The sequence below is a fragment of the Passer domesticus genome, chromosome 8, assembly GCF_036417665.1.
Source record: "Passer domesticus isolate bPasDom1 chromosome 8, bPasDom1.hap1, whole genome shotgun sequence".
Taxonomy (NCBI): domain Eukaryota; kingdom Metazoa; phylum Chordata; class Aves; order Passeriformes; family Passeridae; genus Passer; species Passer domesticus.
In genome coordinates, this window is record NC_087481.1 from 38,803,404 (window position 1) to 38,819,292 (window position 15,889).

The 15,889-nt window shown below is 40.0% G+C and overlaps 1 protein-coding gene across 26 annotated transcripts in view; it reads left to right on the forward strand.

Moving 5' to 3' along the window:
• The window catches only part of SORBS1 (sorbin and SH3 domain containing 1), a 73,913-nt gene that overhangs the window by 33,672 nt on the left and 24,352 nt on the right, over positions 1–15,889 (forward strand). For 24 of the 26 annotated variants that reach the window (XM_064430544.1, XM_064430533.1, XM_064430560.1 and 21 more), the window contains 8 exons: positions 2,544–2,591; positions 2,706–2,829; positions 3,901–4,015; positions 7,198–7,281; positions 9,990–10,055; positions 10,627–10,728; positions 12,075–12,124; positions 14,893–15,068. In XM_064430544.1, coding sequence (XP_064286614.1) covers positions 2,544–2,591; positions 2,706–2,829; positions 3,901–4,015; positions 7,198–7,281; positions 9,990–10,055; positions 10,627–10,728; positions 12,075–12,124; positions 14,893–15,068 — 765 coding nt within the window. The remainder of the gene's footprint in view (positions 1–2,543; positions 2,592–2,705; positions 2,830–3,900; positions 4,016–7,197; positions 7,282–9,989; positions 10,056–10,626; positions 10,729–12,074; positions 12,125–14,892; positions 15,069–15,889) is intronic. The other 2 variants (XM_064430546.1, XM_064430556.1) reach the window with 1 other exon arrangement.

Here is a 15,889-nt window from a genome sequence, read left to right on the forward strand (position 1 = left end):
AGTATGGGTGTTGTTTCAGTAATTAATGGATAACAGCATTTTAGAGAGAATATTTCCTTGTTCATAATGAGGTTTGTAAATCCATTTTACTCATCTGGACTAACATAGTTTTCAAACCCCATGATGACAATATATTAAAGAGTCTGTTCTCCCATAAATGTCTCCTATGCACTTAGAAATGTGCATATGAAAGTAATTTGCTGGTTTATATTGTTTCAATTTTATTGGACTAAACACTAATTTTTATTCTCAATATATTGGGAAACATTTCCCTAATATTTGCTTGGATTCCTTTCTTGATAAGAAATACAAAATATTTGATTATGTAGAAAAGTTGGAAGGGTTGCAGGACATGTTTCATGTTTAGAAAACACTTCCAAGATCCATAATCAGTGGCAGTGTTTGTACAGAGATGGGTTGGAGCCTCACTTTCATACAATTAATGTCAGAATGGATTGATGCATAAGATCTCCTAGAAGCATCAAGATCTGGGCTCCCTTCAAAGATATATTCAGCATTTCTGAAACCATACAGAGTATGTCTAATCCATGAAATAGAATCCAACCCTACAGATTCTCTACCATCTAGAGGGAAACAGCCTCTCTTCTTTAAAGGAATCAGATTTTGAAGTTACAAACCTGTGATGACCTGCTTTGAGAAGTAGAGTTCCACAGATAGAATGCAGCTTTGAGAAACAGAAGATGTTTTAATACTCAGTTTTGATTCACTCTTTAACTTTATCAAATCACTTCAGATTTCTGTTTCAGTATTTCTGGTATAAAAAGGAAAGAAATGTAAACACTCTTCTTCATAAGATACTTAGAGACAAACCATACCTATTCTCCTTATTATTGTAGATATTAGAATATAAGAAATTTGAAAATAGCCATTGTCTGAAGTGAATTTTTATTGTATGATTTGGATTCTTGTTTGAATGATGAGCTATAATGAATGTTATTTCTCTTCAAGTAAGTAAATATAATTATCTTTTATTGATTAACAGCACTAAATAAGATTATTAGAGGTGAATAGCTGTGAAGGTAGTTTTAGCCATTTGTTTATCTGTACTTGTAGGACTGCTGAGTTTTGTGATTTGCCACGTATTTTTCTATCTGAGTAAATCAAACTTGCGTTTAAGAATACAAGTCATTTTTGTCAACAGTTCAGTGTAATATAAATATTTGGTTTTCGTCAGTAAGGTTTAAAACATGGGAATTGGCTTCATCATCTGAAGGTTATGATGGGCATACTAAGACTCCATAACCATCATTTTGGAACTCTAACCTTCTAATTAATTCACTGAGAGAACTAAAGCAGATAGGTTAGAAGTTTAGACTACCCTGAGCCTTCCTGAAAGACTTGAGTGCAACTTCAAGTCAGCTGTGTTAACCAAATAGGTTTTTTCCAGCAGATGAGATTGGCTATAGCATCTGATAGATGTCCTTCATGAGAGAAAATTTAGTTGTTTCAAGCTGTTGATTGTCATCACTAAATTCACATAACACTTTTTAATTTATTTTTTTTATCTAGTTGATTCTAGCTTCATCTTCTTTGTTTTATGTCTTTTTTTTCTGTCACACTGAGTGGTTTCTTTGCAGAGATATTAGTAATACTTTGGCTCACAATTCCCTTTGCAGTCACAGAATCACAGAATATTCTGAGTTGGAAGGGACCCGCAAGGATCATCAAAGTCCAACTCCTGACCCTGCACAGGACACCCCTAAGAGTCACACCATGTGCCCAAGAGCATTGTCCAAATACTTTCTGAGCTCTGTCAGGCTGGTGCTGTCACCACTTCCCTGGGGACCCTGTTCCAGTACCTGACCACCCTCTGGGTGAAGAACCTTTTCCTAGGATCCAACCTAAACCTCCCCTGACAACTTCAGGCCATTCTCTTGTGTCCTGTCACTGTCACCACAGAGCAGAGACCAGTGCCTGCCCCTCCTCTTCCTCTCAGAGGAAGTTGTAACTGCAGTGAGGTCTGTCCTCAGTCTCCTCTTGTCCAGGCTGAACAGACCAAGTGACCTCAGCTGCTCCTCATGTGGCTTCACCTCTAGACTCTTCACCATTTTAATTTCCTTCCTTTGGATGCTCTCTAATAGCTAAATACAAGAGTCATATGTGATTGTCAGCAGGGCTCCTCAGCTGTATTATTATGTTTAGTACCTAATGAGTTTTATTAATTGTATACTATGGCTTTTGGATCCTCTATTTGTCTCTCAGCTTTTGATAAAGTGGATCTATAACCCTTGCTGTAGAGGAGTTTTATGATAAAAAGGGATTATTTTCTAAAGTACTTTGAGAGCCTGGAGAAAGGTATTAGTGTAAATAGTATATTAATATTTATATCTAATCTAGGAATTATTTTCAAATGCAATTTTAACCTCATTAGAATTTTATTCTTTAGGATCCTCTCCCTGTGGTAAGTATTGGGCATATCACTCAAATTATGGTGAATGCATTAGTAGAAGAAATTAAAGCGTCTCTGGTGCTTCTTCTTTGGGGCTTTTTCAACTCACTTGCAAAATGCTTTTGTCTTTCAGATGAAGATTCTGATTCATTCTCTCCTCGTTACTCCTATTCTGAGGACAGTAAGTAATTCACGTTTCTTGTTTAATCTGTCAAAAAGAAAGAGCATGTAAAGAATGTATTTATTTGCCTCCTATCCAGTTCACCAACATTCCTGTATGTGATTTATCCTACAGGCAGAGCCCAAGTTCCCCGCTCCAAGAGTGAGATGGACAATATTGATTCCGAGAAGGTTGTGAAGAGGTCTGCCACTTTGCCACTGCCAAACCGTGCTTCATCGCTGAGATCAAGCCCAGAAAGGTGATCTGAACTAAGCTGTATATAGAGCAGGTCTGGAAGAATATCTGAAAGCTGTCAGTGGGAAGGGGATAAAAGTGGAAACCTTAGGTCCACAAATTGAGTTAAACATTTTTGGAAGTTGGATACGTTGTTTTTACTCTGAGTCTTTTACAAGGTAGCAGTGGACTCCTTCATTGTCACAGACCAGTTCCCCATTCTGTCTGTCTTTTTCATCAGGCATCATGCATTTTGTTGCATAGTGTCCTGTCTGGGTGGAGAGTTGGGAGTCATGCATACCACAGTGTAAACTTGGCTCAGTGTGACTCCATAAATGTACCTCAGAATACAAGCAAGTAGTGATAATTATGGAGAAGCAAAATTTGGATTTTTGTTGAGTCTTGGTAAAAACTTCGTAACATTTTGTTATTCTGCATTAGGTGTCTGAATATATTAATTTTGAGATCAGCAGGACCTTGTAGGATATGGACCCTGAATGCTTTGTGACTGTTGTTGTTTCAACTGTGTCGGTATAGGCACTACACAAAATTATAGTGGTTTGGGTAGTCAGTGGACTGTTCTTAGCAATATTAAAATAGAGCCTGAGATAATTCATTCATATGTATAGCAAAAACCTCCTCTTGGAATTCAGAGTGCCCTCAGAATCCAGAGCAGTAGTAATCAGGTAATCAGTGATGTGGCTAAAAGGCAGAAGTTTAGCAAAAGCAATTTAATCTGAGTTCTGCTTAAAGTTTGGACATGTTTATATTTTTGAGCTTAGTTGAAGCCCATCATTAAGCTGTTTCCAGTGGGGAAAGATTTAGAAGTCGGGAAGTTTACTGAAAATTCTTGGAATATCCCCCCTCCACTCCAGTTGTTTCAGCAGCTGAGCTGTTTCCAACTCTGCCTGTGATAGATAAACCAATACCTGTATGGAGCCCTATCTGAACTGTTCCTCTTGCAGCAGTATCCTTCCCTAGGTTAAAAAGTACCCTGATTAAACCATAATTAATGGTGTAAAGCATCAGTCAAAATTGAGTGTTTATCTCCACAGAAACCATGGTATTTTGGGGTAATTGATCTTTCTTTCCTTAGGACTGACTGGGAGCCTCCAGACAAGAAGGTGGACACCAGAAAATACCGTGCAGAACCCAGGAGCATTTATGACTATCAGCCAGGGAAGTCCTCTGTTCTGAACAACGAAAAGATGGTAATGTTTGATTTATCCTAGTTTGTGGCTTTATCCTGCAATTATGAAATACTCTTTAAATGCTTGTGTGGTTCTATATGGATGGGATTCCTTATGCTGACATTGCAGTGCTTGTGTGATGTTTTTTGAAAACTGTTCTGCATAACTTCCTAACATTTTTGTTCTCTCTAAAGCAAGATCCAGGGGGGATTAAGAAGTTTCTTTCCTTTTGGACATGTTGTTTTCCATGTTAAGTATGGATCACTAACCCTAGTTTTTAATCCATGTATGACACTGTGACCTGTTCAGCAGCTGTTTTGTCAGCTGTACTTTTTCTAGGGCACAGTATTAGCTGATGCAGGAGGGTTGAAGGCATTATGCAACAGAGAAAGCAGGTTCAGTTTCTATGTTCCTCTGATGCTTTAAACACTGAACTAGTTTTCAGAGTGCCTTTAGTGTGCCTCAGTGGATGCCTCTGAGGTGCATTAGGATATGGTCATTTTCCCTGGGTTGCTTTTTTCCTCAGCTGGATCTCACCACTTCTGTGGCAGAGGTGGCAGGACTCAATGTGAGCTCTCCAGCTATGGTAGAATGTAACCTGGCGTATTAAGTGAGCTGTTACCAATTTCAGTCTGAATTAGTAAGCAGTGCTGTGAATTGTGATGGCCAGGGTCATACAAAAGTTTCTTTCTTCAACCTTGGCTGAGAATACTTGACAAGGGACAGGCAGAGAGGTGATGCTAACCTCATCAGCCAGTTCAGTATAAATTCGCACAGATCACTAAAGTTGTCCTTCCATGGTTCAAGTGTGACACCGCAACTGCTAGAAAATACTGAATGTTGTTAGTAGTGTATAAAGATAGTGCATAAAGATATAATTGTTCTATAATGGCATTAATTAGAAGGATTCAATTAGAACTGCTAATTGCACGTGACTTTCCAAATGTAAGCTGGACTTTGTGCCTTAACAGCTCAGACATTGATCCATGCATGGAATAGATAAAGGAATGCTCCTGAAAAACCTGTCTAGGATTTTACACGAATGAATAGCAATTTAAATCAATAGAAATGTAAGAATCAAGTCTGATGTGGGACCTGATGCTTCTCCTTAGTATTTTGGTGGGTTTTCTTTTTTCCTTCCAAGTGTAATCAAGGTCCATCACTTTTTGAAGATGCTGCAACCAACTTCTTTTCACACGGGTGTCCCTTCACTGACTTCAACAAAGTTGCTCCTGATGGGAGCATGATCCTAGTGCCTATTGCAATGGGTGGTGGATGACTCCCTCTTGATACCACTGGGTGTTGGCTCAGCCCATTAGAGAAGTGCCAGTGAGGAGTGGTTTGAACATGGTATGACACCTCCATTCCTGCAGTCCATCCTGGAGCCAGATTTCTGCTGACTTAAACATCAGTTTTGTCTCACGGTAAACAGACAAGATTAAAACTTGTGGCAAAAGGCCAGCTTCATCTGTGTACTTCAGCATTTGCAAAAGGTCTGTCATCACCAGTGGCACTGTTTACATGTTCAGACTTCATCAGGTACTGAACTGAGCTGTGGAATCAGAGTGTAAAAGCCACACGCAGAACCATCATCAGCATAACTAAAAAACATTTTATGTACAGAGCTCATCAAAACCAAGATGAAAGCAATAGCTATGTTACTTCCAATGTTATTTTATGAGCTTTAATTTGAAGCCATAGACCAGAGAAAAAAGAAGGCCTTGGAATAGTAGCTTCACAGTCACCATCAGTCTCATTAAATATAACAGTACCATAGTGGTTAGTGACTGCATCTTTCAGGGAGGTGCAGGAAATTTGTGCATATCACCTCGTAATCACACCCCCAGCTATGACTATCAGTATGCCTATCCAAAACAATTTCAGAGCACTGAATACTCTATTGTTGATATAATTTGGCTTTGTTTTAATGTAAGCAGTTATATGAGTGCTTTTAGTTGGAGTGCAGTAAATAAAAAATAGAGGTATTGATTCCTTTGTGCCTTTAAGAAATAGCCAAATCATTCTCCAGGCCATCAGACATTAAACATGATGTCACTTGCATTGCCTCTCATTTAGCATCAATCCTGAGCTCTTTTCCTAGAGCTTTTTTTTGTGATGCTAATGGCTGTGGCAGAATCTGGGACATCCAAGTCCAGCACTTTTGTCAACTGCCTCAGTAACTCCATCACAGAATTATTTCCATGAGGACAATGTGCATCTGTGTGGCTCCTTCTTCCTTGTGATGGAGTACTTGGGACCTTACCTGCACAGCAGACATGATGTATGTATATTTTCAATACACAGAGAGCCAGTCTGCCTTTGACTAGGTATACTGAAATGCAAGAATTAGCTAGATATCTTTTATCCCACACCTTTGGAGAGCGGTACCTCAGAAGCTTTAGCAATGGACTTTTATTCTCTTACCTCACCAGCAGTGTTTTCAAACAGCTACAACTATTTCAAATTTTTTTGTTTCATTAAGACAGATGGTATGAATGAAAGGGAATTTCCTTTTCAGCTGTACTGTTTTCTGTCCTGTCTGATTTTCCTTCACTGTAGTTTTGTCTGATACTCTAACATTTATTTGTGAAGAAACATGTAATATTGTCGCTCTATCCATTCTTTCAGAGGTCTTTCAGGGTGCGCTCTCTCTGACATGTGTCTTGTATGATTTAGAAAACCACCTTCCACTCTGTTTGCAGTGTATAGAACAGGGTTTCTCACATGTTCATGTGCTGTTAAAGATGCAGTATTTGATTCAGGTCTTACTGAGTCTCTCTTTTTTAAACCAAATTAAGATTTTTAAAAATAATAATAATAAAGTATATGCAGCTTTGACTTGATAAAAGTGTCTGACAGTAGGACTGACAGACTGCTGGACTCTCTGCTCTTCCACTGAGTCTCCCTGTGACTCTGGGCAAGCTGCATAATTTCTCTCTCTTTGTGGGTCTCCTGACCTGTAAAATACAATTCATTCATATTCATGTGAGTCACAATGATGCTATTGGGCTTAACTGATGTTTTCAAAGCAGTTCATGGTCTTTATGAAAAACATGCTATAGAAATTCCAAATTATTAGGCTAAATATCTACATTTTAAAATGGAAGTGATGGGATCTGCATCTCTAACAGTCCCTTTCCGTGTATTCTTTGCATAATGTTATCCTTCTCTTTCTTCCATTCCCCTATCACCAATTCCTTTAGACTCGGGATATAAGCCCAGAAGAGATAGATTTAAAGAATGAACCTTGGTATAAATTCTTTTCGGAATTGGAGTTTGGGAAACCGGTAAGTTTGATAGTTGCAATGACCAATGAAGTCAACCTGCCTCTTTTTATTATTTTTTTTTTTTATGATTGTCACATCTCTTTCCTAGGCCCTAAATCTGAAACAGCTGCCTTAATAATTTAAAGATGTGATTGTGCATAATGTCATCCTGGTACTAACATAAAGCAGCTGTTCTGTGGCCACTTTTAGTGTTTTGAAGCCATTTACAAACATTCCCCACCTTCCAGCACTGTGTATCAACAAGGTAATATTTTTTCACACGCCATAGTTCAAACTGCATTTTTGTTGTTAAAGTTAGAAATAATACCCTGCTCTCATTCTTAAAAGTCCTTATTCAAAGCCCTTATTCTCCTTTTGTCTAACAAGATCTAGGATGGCTGATAGGTAGCTTTAAGTCAAGGAGAATTATTTATTCCTGTCCCTGGCTTGTAAACTGTAGGTCAGTAATTTCTAGCTCTCCAGAAACAGATCATGACCTTGTTTCCTGCTTATTTCCTTATGCATGTAGCTGCCCATTGCATAAAATGGGGAGCACCAGCCTGTGTTGAGCAGCCCTTGCCCTTCCCTGAAACCAAAGGAGACTGAGAACAGTGTTCTTTCTTTTCAAATGGAGCTGTGTTGCTATGTGTGGAGAGAAAAAAAAAAAAAAAAAAGCCTTGATTTTCCCTCTGGAAAAGATGAACCAAAGCTTAATTTTTCAATAGGACAAAGAACATTTTGATGGACGGAACACATCAGTGGTCATGGCTACTGGGAAAAATGTGACTTTAAAGCATTTTATGGCCTAGTTCTTACTGATTAAACACTACTAACTTAGTTATTAAATGCTGTTTAATAAGCTACTCTTACTGCACCAGAGGGTCAGTATCAGCCTCTCACACGTATTCAAACATAGTGATGGTTTCTCATTTCTGCTTTCCCCTTTAGGTCAGTAGTCAAATGTCCATGCACACAAATTTTGAGTGCTGCTGAGATTCCTTGTGTGTACAACAAAACAGAAGTATGTTTTAAGGTTCAGTACTGTCTTCAAAGACAACTGCACATGAACACCAGAGAGGAGGTTTTAAATTGAATCTTTGTTCTGGCAGAAGTGGCAAAGTTCCTCTGCACAGAATGTAGCTACCTGAAGATGTGTGCTCAGTCTGATCACATCATAAAGATAGTGTAATTTTTGCTGGAAAGCAAGGATATACAGTGGTTGAGTAGTCCAGTCTTCCATAGAAAACTATGTTTTATAGCTATGGACCTTCCATCCTAAGCTAAAGAATTTTCAGCAGTGTTTGAAATGAGACCTCCTAATGTTTAGGCAGTAAAAGTCAGATAAATCTCACCTCGATGAGGCTTTTAAGTGTTGTCAGTGTAAGGATTTAACTCCTCACAACTTGTCATGGTTTAAGGTTTCCACAGTAAGAAGAAACCTGTTTATCTTTGTTGCCATGTAATTAATAGCCACCTGCTTTCACAATGAGTCAAGGTTCCTCATCTCTGTGGTCCTTTGAGTTAATGTGAGTTAATGGAAAATGTGTCAAAGAAAGAAAAGCCCTTGGTCCTTTCTACATCTGGGGGTATACCCATTCTTTAGAGGTGTGGATTTGTGCTTTTAGTCATGCAGCTTTGGCCTTATTCCAGAAGAGTGTATCTCAGGGCAATCTGTCTCATGTTCAGCAGACCATCTGTTCTGGTGACAAGTTCCCCACCTTGCTCAGGGCACTTTTGTCAAGTGCTGCTCTCTTACAAGGCCTGCCTTGAACTTGCTTCAGTTCCAAAGCCATGCAGCCATGGTCCCCAAGAGCTGTGCCAGTTCCTGAATGTGGAACTCCATAAGTAGTGTGTTGGTGTCAGGCACTTGAATTCAGGATGCCATCTCAGACTATTGTAGCTAGCAAGCCTTTACTGAGCTTCATTGCCACAGCCCAAAGAACATGTTTTTTGAGCTTTACTCACTCCAGTTATGAGAGTCCAGTCTGGTCCTTTACTCTGAATAATCCTGCCTGATACTTACATGTTCATCCAAACAGGAAAAAAATCCATTTTGAAATCAGCCCTTTCAGCTGTAGGATGAATTTTAAATAGCTAGTTCCCAAATTTTTTGTGTCCCACTCTGTCCACCAAAAATCCTCACAAACAAACCTCCAGACCAGTGAAATAAAAATTAACAACTCTGCATTCTCATTGCCCCACAATGCCACCACGGGAAAATCAGCCATTTGCTCACATGGTATGTATTCATAAGCTGATGGAAGTGAGAAAGATTTTCCCTTTTCTTTATCAAAGGCCCTTGGTTTACCCTTTCCTTTTGAAAAGAAGAATGAGCAAAACAAATGCTTTTTTATGACTGTATGGTTCTCCCCCCGATTTTGTTTTGGTTTTTTGTTCAGAATGCTTTAACCAACAGCTGTGGGCACCCTCTAGAGAGTCCAAAATCCCACAGACCACCTTGCAAAAAAAAATTCTGAAAACACCCCCTCCACACTGCATGTATGTTCCCTTTTGCCCCCCATGATTTCTTGATATTTATGCTATAGCAGATTTATCCCTCTTTCTCTCTCTCTTTCTCTGTTGTGGTTTGTTGTTATTTTATAATTTCTTTTCAGTGTTGATGCAAATTCCCTATTGTATTTCCCCTCTGTTCTAATCCAATTTCCATATTCTCTGTGATGTCTTTCCTTATCTTCATTTCCTCATTTCCTTCCTCTGCTTTCCATCAGCCTCCAAAAAAGATTTGGGATTATACTCCTGGAGATTGCTCTATCCTTACTAGAGAGGATAGAAAGGTAATTGTGTCTCACGTCCGTTGCACTACAGCATCTAGCGCGTATATATGTGTGTATGTGGTTTTCTTTTCTTTTTTTTTTTCTTGTAGCATTGCTTGGGTTTTGTGTGCTTGTGAGTGATTTTCTTTTTTAATTGGGCTTGAGCTCATTAGCCTAACAATTAAGTAGCTAGTCAATTGATTTAATAAACAATTCTTAAATCATAATCAGCCATAATTTAGAGTGGTTGTTTTGCTATCTTGACTTGCAGTGATAATTGTACTAACAGCATATTGCGTATTATTACAGTATCTTTTTTTTTCTTTACAGGTGGGTTTTATAACTTTATGGTTTGTAGAAATAGATTCTAGCAGGCCTGTGCATCTCTTGATTTTAATGTTAATTGCCTAAAACTATTTCCTCTATAATGATTGAAACGTGATTAGTTGCTAGTAATTATCTGTGTATTGTCCATACCACCTTCCTCTTTTTCGATTAAAAAGGCTCTCTTTTTTTTTCAAAATTAACATTCCTTTGGTTTCCCCTAACCCTAAGCATTGTTTTCCCATTCTTCTTCTCCTTCTTTAACCAGAGTGATCTAGAAAAAGACCTCTACCTCTACCAGACTGAGTTAGAGGCAGATTTAGAAAAAATGGAGAAGCTTTATAAAGCACCACATAAAAAGCCACAGAAGGTATTTCCTATTCTTTTCATGCTGCCAATCCCCGTTTCCAAACTCTCTGCTCTAATCTATTCACTGCTGGATGATTATTAAATGAGGTTGGGATAAATAATGGTTCTGAGCGTTCTGACTGCATGGCTTGCTGTGTTGCTGTCAGAAATAATAGAATGTGATGCTGAGAATCCAGCTTGAAATCCATTTCAGATACAGTGATTTCGTCTCTCACCCCACCACCACTTTTGCATTCAGCTGCCCCCACCCCCATCCCAGTCCCCATTTCAGGTTTAGAGTTCAGTGTCTGCGAAAAAAACCCTCTCTATTTTTCACATGAATAGGCAGCAGCAGCAATCAGCTTAAAATTCTTGGTTGGCGTGTCACGTCATCATCTCGTGCCTTTCAAGCGTGTTGCCATCTACTCTCCCTTCTTACAAGCCCTGCTCTCTGCTTGGAGCTCACGCCTACCCAAGATTTTGGATATTCCTGAGAGATTTTACACAATTTTCCTTATGCTGCACCTTGCCATGGCCTTCTAGGGCAGGTCAACTGCTGCTGCTGCTTCGAGGGTCTGCAGCACTCGAACCATTAAATGATAGATTAATTGGTAACACGCCATTTTTTCTTTTTTTTTCTGTTGCTGATTTTTTTTTGAAGCTGCGGCATTTCACCAGGACTTGGAAAAGCTGCTTTTTCAAACCCAAGATTTGCTTTTTCTTCCTAGATAGAAATCCTCACATAGATGAGGAGCACCAAATAGAGAATTGCTTCTAAAATTGCCTTCAATTTTTAAATAATGTGTCTAAGAAGCGTTAGATGGATTTAAAGCAAGCGGCTAAGAACTGGCTTTTGCTATTGAACCTGTGCAGCTGGCATTGCTTCTCTTAAGTAAGGAATCTGAACTGAAATGTTGCTTTTCTTTTTAGAGCTTTGATATTTTTTGAACGCTGAGGAATGTATTGTGCTGCAGAAATGTAATACACCTTTAAAGCAAAGGCGGGCAGTGACCGGTTGGGGGAAAGCTTGGGGAAATAATTATGAGCATGTGTCTCCTGGTCATGGCCCAGCTGGTTATCTCTTCTTGCTTTTGGCTTTATTCACAATGACTCATTTGCAGACAAAAGAATAGGCACTGCGAAAAGGCATCGGCTGTGCTAAAAACCTGTCACTGCCCTGAAGGAACTCACAAAAATTGTTGCTTTTCTGCAAAGACATTGACAGCTTAAATTGCATTTAGACTTAAACCTCAATGTCTCCTATAGGCTAATATTGAAGCAATAGATGGAAAATTATTTAAGCAAGCCTTTTTCTTTCTCCTCACATGTAAGTGCATATCAATGACTCCTTTGTTTGGACTTTTGCAGAATACAGCAGGTGTTACTCCTCTGGAAACTTCCACAGACCATTCTTCCTAGTAAGTTTATCAATTGCTTGTTGATGTCTCTTTTAAAATCTGAGGTCATGTACAGCATGGTGTTGGATGTTGGAAATGCTTTGGCTTTTTGGGGGATGGATATAGACAAATGCATGTACCATAAGAATTTTATGTTTGCTTTAGGTGAGTCCTGGTACACTGTCTGCTTTTTGATCCAGAATGTGTTTTAAAGTGATTATATAACTGATTGCATTGTCTAAGTGAGATTTGCTGATTGTGCTAGGCAGTGGCTTTAAAAAAGTCAACAGACCTTTAACTTCATCTGATGAGTTTTGCAAATTGACTCTATCTTCATGCAAGTAACATTATTGTGTGGAATACACAAAAATTGTTTGTTACACATGTGTGATAGATTGGCTGCTGCTAGATACTCCATGTTATGTGCACCAGATCAGATGGATGTAGTCGATGAAAGGCAGTAATTTTCCAGTCTACAGGAAGGGAACAGTGGTAGGAGTAACAATACTTCTCAAAGACCTATTGGGCACTGCTTTTTCAGCAGAATATGTAATGAACAGTATATTCTGTGTAAATGAGTTATACATGGAGTTGGTTTGTTGTAGAAGAGGAGCACACACACACAAAATCCAGTGCAAAACGCTGAGCTGTGCTGAGTTACTTGAGTTATCCTGAGTTATTTGAGCCACAGAGCCAGCCCCCACTGTGAGCCTACTGCTCCTTGTAATTGTACTGAATGCTCCATGTCCATAGGCACAGTGATCCCCTCTATGAGTATGGTTTGTTAAAAAAGGCAGTTTTTCCTCCAGCTGTCCATTAATACCCTGTGTGTTCACTGCCCCTCTGGGGGCCTTAGAGGTCTCCTGTACTTCTTTCAACACAGTTTCCTTCTGTCTGTGTTCATTCTGCTGGGAAACCCACACAACCGCTGCAACTGTTTCATTTAGTAGGAAGAGAGCAACAAAATAAATGGAAATCTCAGAGATTAGCATAAATATCATATGTTTGTAAGCAACTGGTAGGTTTCTGTTCATGGCAGCACTATCTGTGCCCCACAAAGCATTCAGGAATGCCAGTGGAGAGGCAGCAAGCCGAGTATGCTGGGAATGGGGCACAGGAGTGAGGCCCAGTGGAGTTACACATTTTTCCCTGGCATTGCAGGCTGCTTTGGCTCCAATACAGTACTGCTTGCTGGCCTGAATAGGGGAGCAGCTAGTAAAGAGATTCACCAAATGCCTCCTCTATCTCCCCCAGGTTTAGTCCCAAAGCAGGATTGTTTTAACTCTTTGGTTTTTTAATCACTAGGCTAACAACTAAACTCAGGGCAATCATTATTCCCTGCAGCAACTGGCTGGATTTCCTCAGGTACCTGACAAAGGGATGCACTCTTTAGCAAAGAGATATCCCTGATAAACAATAGCTTTGTAGCTATGGGTCTGTTTGGGCATTGTCTAGATTGAAAAACTGACAGTATTCCTTTTCTGTTTCATGGCGCTTTCCATGAGCTTTTACTCCAGAAAGTAATTTATGGGAGTGCATATGACCCGGTTTTCCTTGTCCAGAAATGAAAGTCATCTTTGTGATCCAGACATTGTGTAATTCCACCTCCATAGCCAGTCCTCTGATGTGTTTAAAGCTTTCTCTTTACCCCAGAAGTACAACATCTGTCCAAAATAAACAGATACATGTACAAATTTATCTACAACAAACAGATATAACCATAAACATTTCCAAATTCTCATAAATTTGAATCACTCTTGGACATCAGGATGTCCAATATTTGTTAATTGGAAAACCTGTATATTTTTATTTTTTCAAATTTTCCAGCAGTCATGCTTTGGCCTCAGAATAGCTTTGTGTGAGACTCCATCTTATTCTGAACAGCCTGGTTGAGCATGAGAACTGGTATCAGTTTAGCTTAGCTTTTAGGAAACCAGTCTGCCTGATTGCTTAGTGGGTTTTTTGCACCTGGAAAGGCAATTTATACCATGGCATTGTCAGTTATTCTTTTGGAGAGAAACAGGGAAATCTAGAAATCAGATGTGTGAGCATACTTGTGCTTAGGTTCATGACTAGAAAAGGGATTTACAATAAATTCCTATTCTTTAAAAACCTAAGAAATTAAAATTGTACTAATTTTAACATCATTCTGTTTATATATATATGCATGGTAGACCTAAAGTCCAGGATTTTTTATTCCCTGTAGTGGAAGCCTCTGGCAAAGCTGAACAGAATTGTGTGCATCTGGGAATTTCTCTGGCAATTAAAACAGTGTCAAATCTATAGCCCTTTACTATTGCTTCTCTGCACAGTCCCTCACTGACAGGCTTCAGAAGCTGAACTGTAGTGTTGACTGGGAGACTGAACTGGGTGAGATGAGCCCCTGAGCAGCTGTGCTTTGTAAGCACGGGACAGGCATGGCTAGTGTTTAAGGAGAGAGAACTGGAAGGTTTTGTGTACTTCCAGCTAACCAGTTAATTTCATTGTGTCTGCAAAGAAATCATGCATCAGCTCTGTGACTGTTGTCTCATCTGTAAAATAGAGGACAGCTTTCCTGCTGCCTGTTTCCTGGGGACTAAGACTGGAGAGTTCCCTCAGGTGGAGGATGCTTTGGTAGTGCCAAACACAGAACACTATTGCAATGTATTCATTACCTCTTCATCAGCACCAGTTCTTTGTACACAGTCTATTCTGTGTTCTCAAGTACAGTTTTCTCTTACTTTACATGAAGCTCTCAGCAAACATGTGTGACCTCCTGGTGTCCCTTTCGTTTTTGTTGTGTATTCCAGCTCCACTTATTCACCCAACTACCATGCAGTGAAGAGGGAGTCGGAGCTAGCTGTGGGGGACCCTGCTGCCTTGGAGAATGAAAGGCAGATTTACAAGAGTGTGCTGGAAGGTGGAGATATCCCATTCCAGGGGCTGAGTGGTCTCAAGCGACCTTCGAGTTCTGCTTCCACAAAAGGTGGGTGGTTAAAACACCAACCTCTTCTCCATTCTGCAGAGTGTCAAAAGCCAGGTGATATGGGCAAACTGTTGCAAGGTTTAGAGTCCTATTCATGCCAGTTGAGATTTGTGCTATCCTTCCTCTTTGCCATCCCCAGTGTTCCCTCCTTTTTTTTCCTCTCAGACCACAATGGCCAATATTTTTAATGATGCCTTTAACTGATGCAGGTTCTTCTTCTCAAGAGAGATCAGCTCCCTCCATTCAGCACCTCAGCCACAGCCCACACCCTCATGTTCTTCCTCAAGGCTGCTTAGGCTGGCCTTGCTATCCATCTGCTCCCACTGCCTTGCCATTCTAGAGCCCTTCCTGGCTTTTCTGTTCTTCCCACAGCAGTATCTCAGCAGGCCACACCAGTCTGCTGGCCTGGCTGCCCTGGTGTAGCTGCTGCTGCACAGCCTCCTGCCTGCCAGGGCTGTGCAGAGAATGCACTGACACTGAACCAGCAATTGCTGGCTGAACCAGCCTTGCAGGCTCCAGGAATGTGAGCCAGAAGAGACCAGGCTCCTCCTCTTCCCTCCCCCTGTTGCAGACTCTCTAAAAGAGACAAGGAAGAGCATGATTCCCATCAGGGAATTGTACTGGGGAATGTGTCTCTGAGCCAACTTCAACCTAAAAATGGCTTGAGATGGGGAGAGGACTGGAGAAGGAATGTGCTGGGTTTCTGAACTGCTCTCCCTAAAAATAGTACATCATACCAAAAAGGTCTCTCTGTCTCCATCTTCCAGCTGTTTTTCAGCACTTTGTCAGGCCTGTATGGCAGGGAGTCAAACTGAATCTGA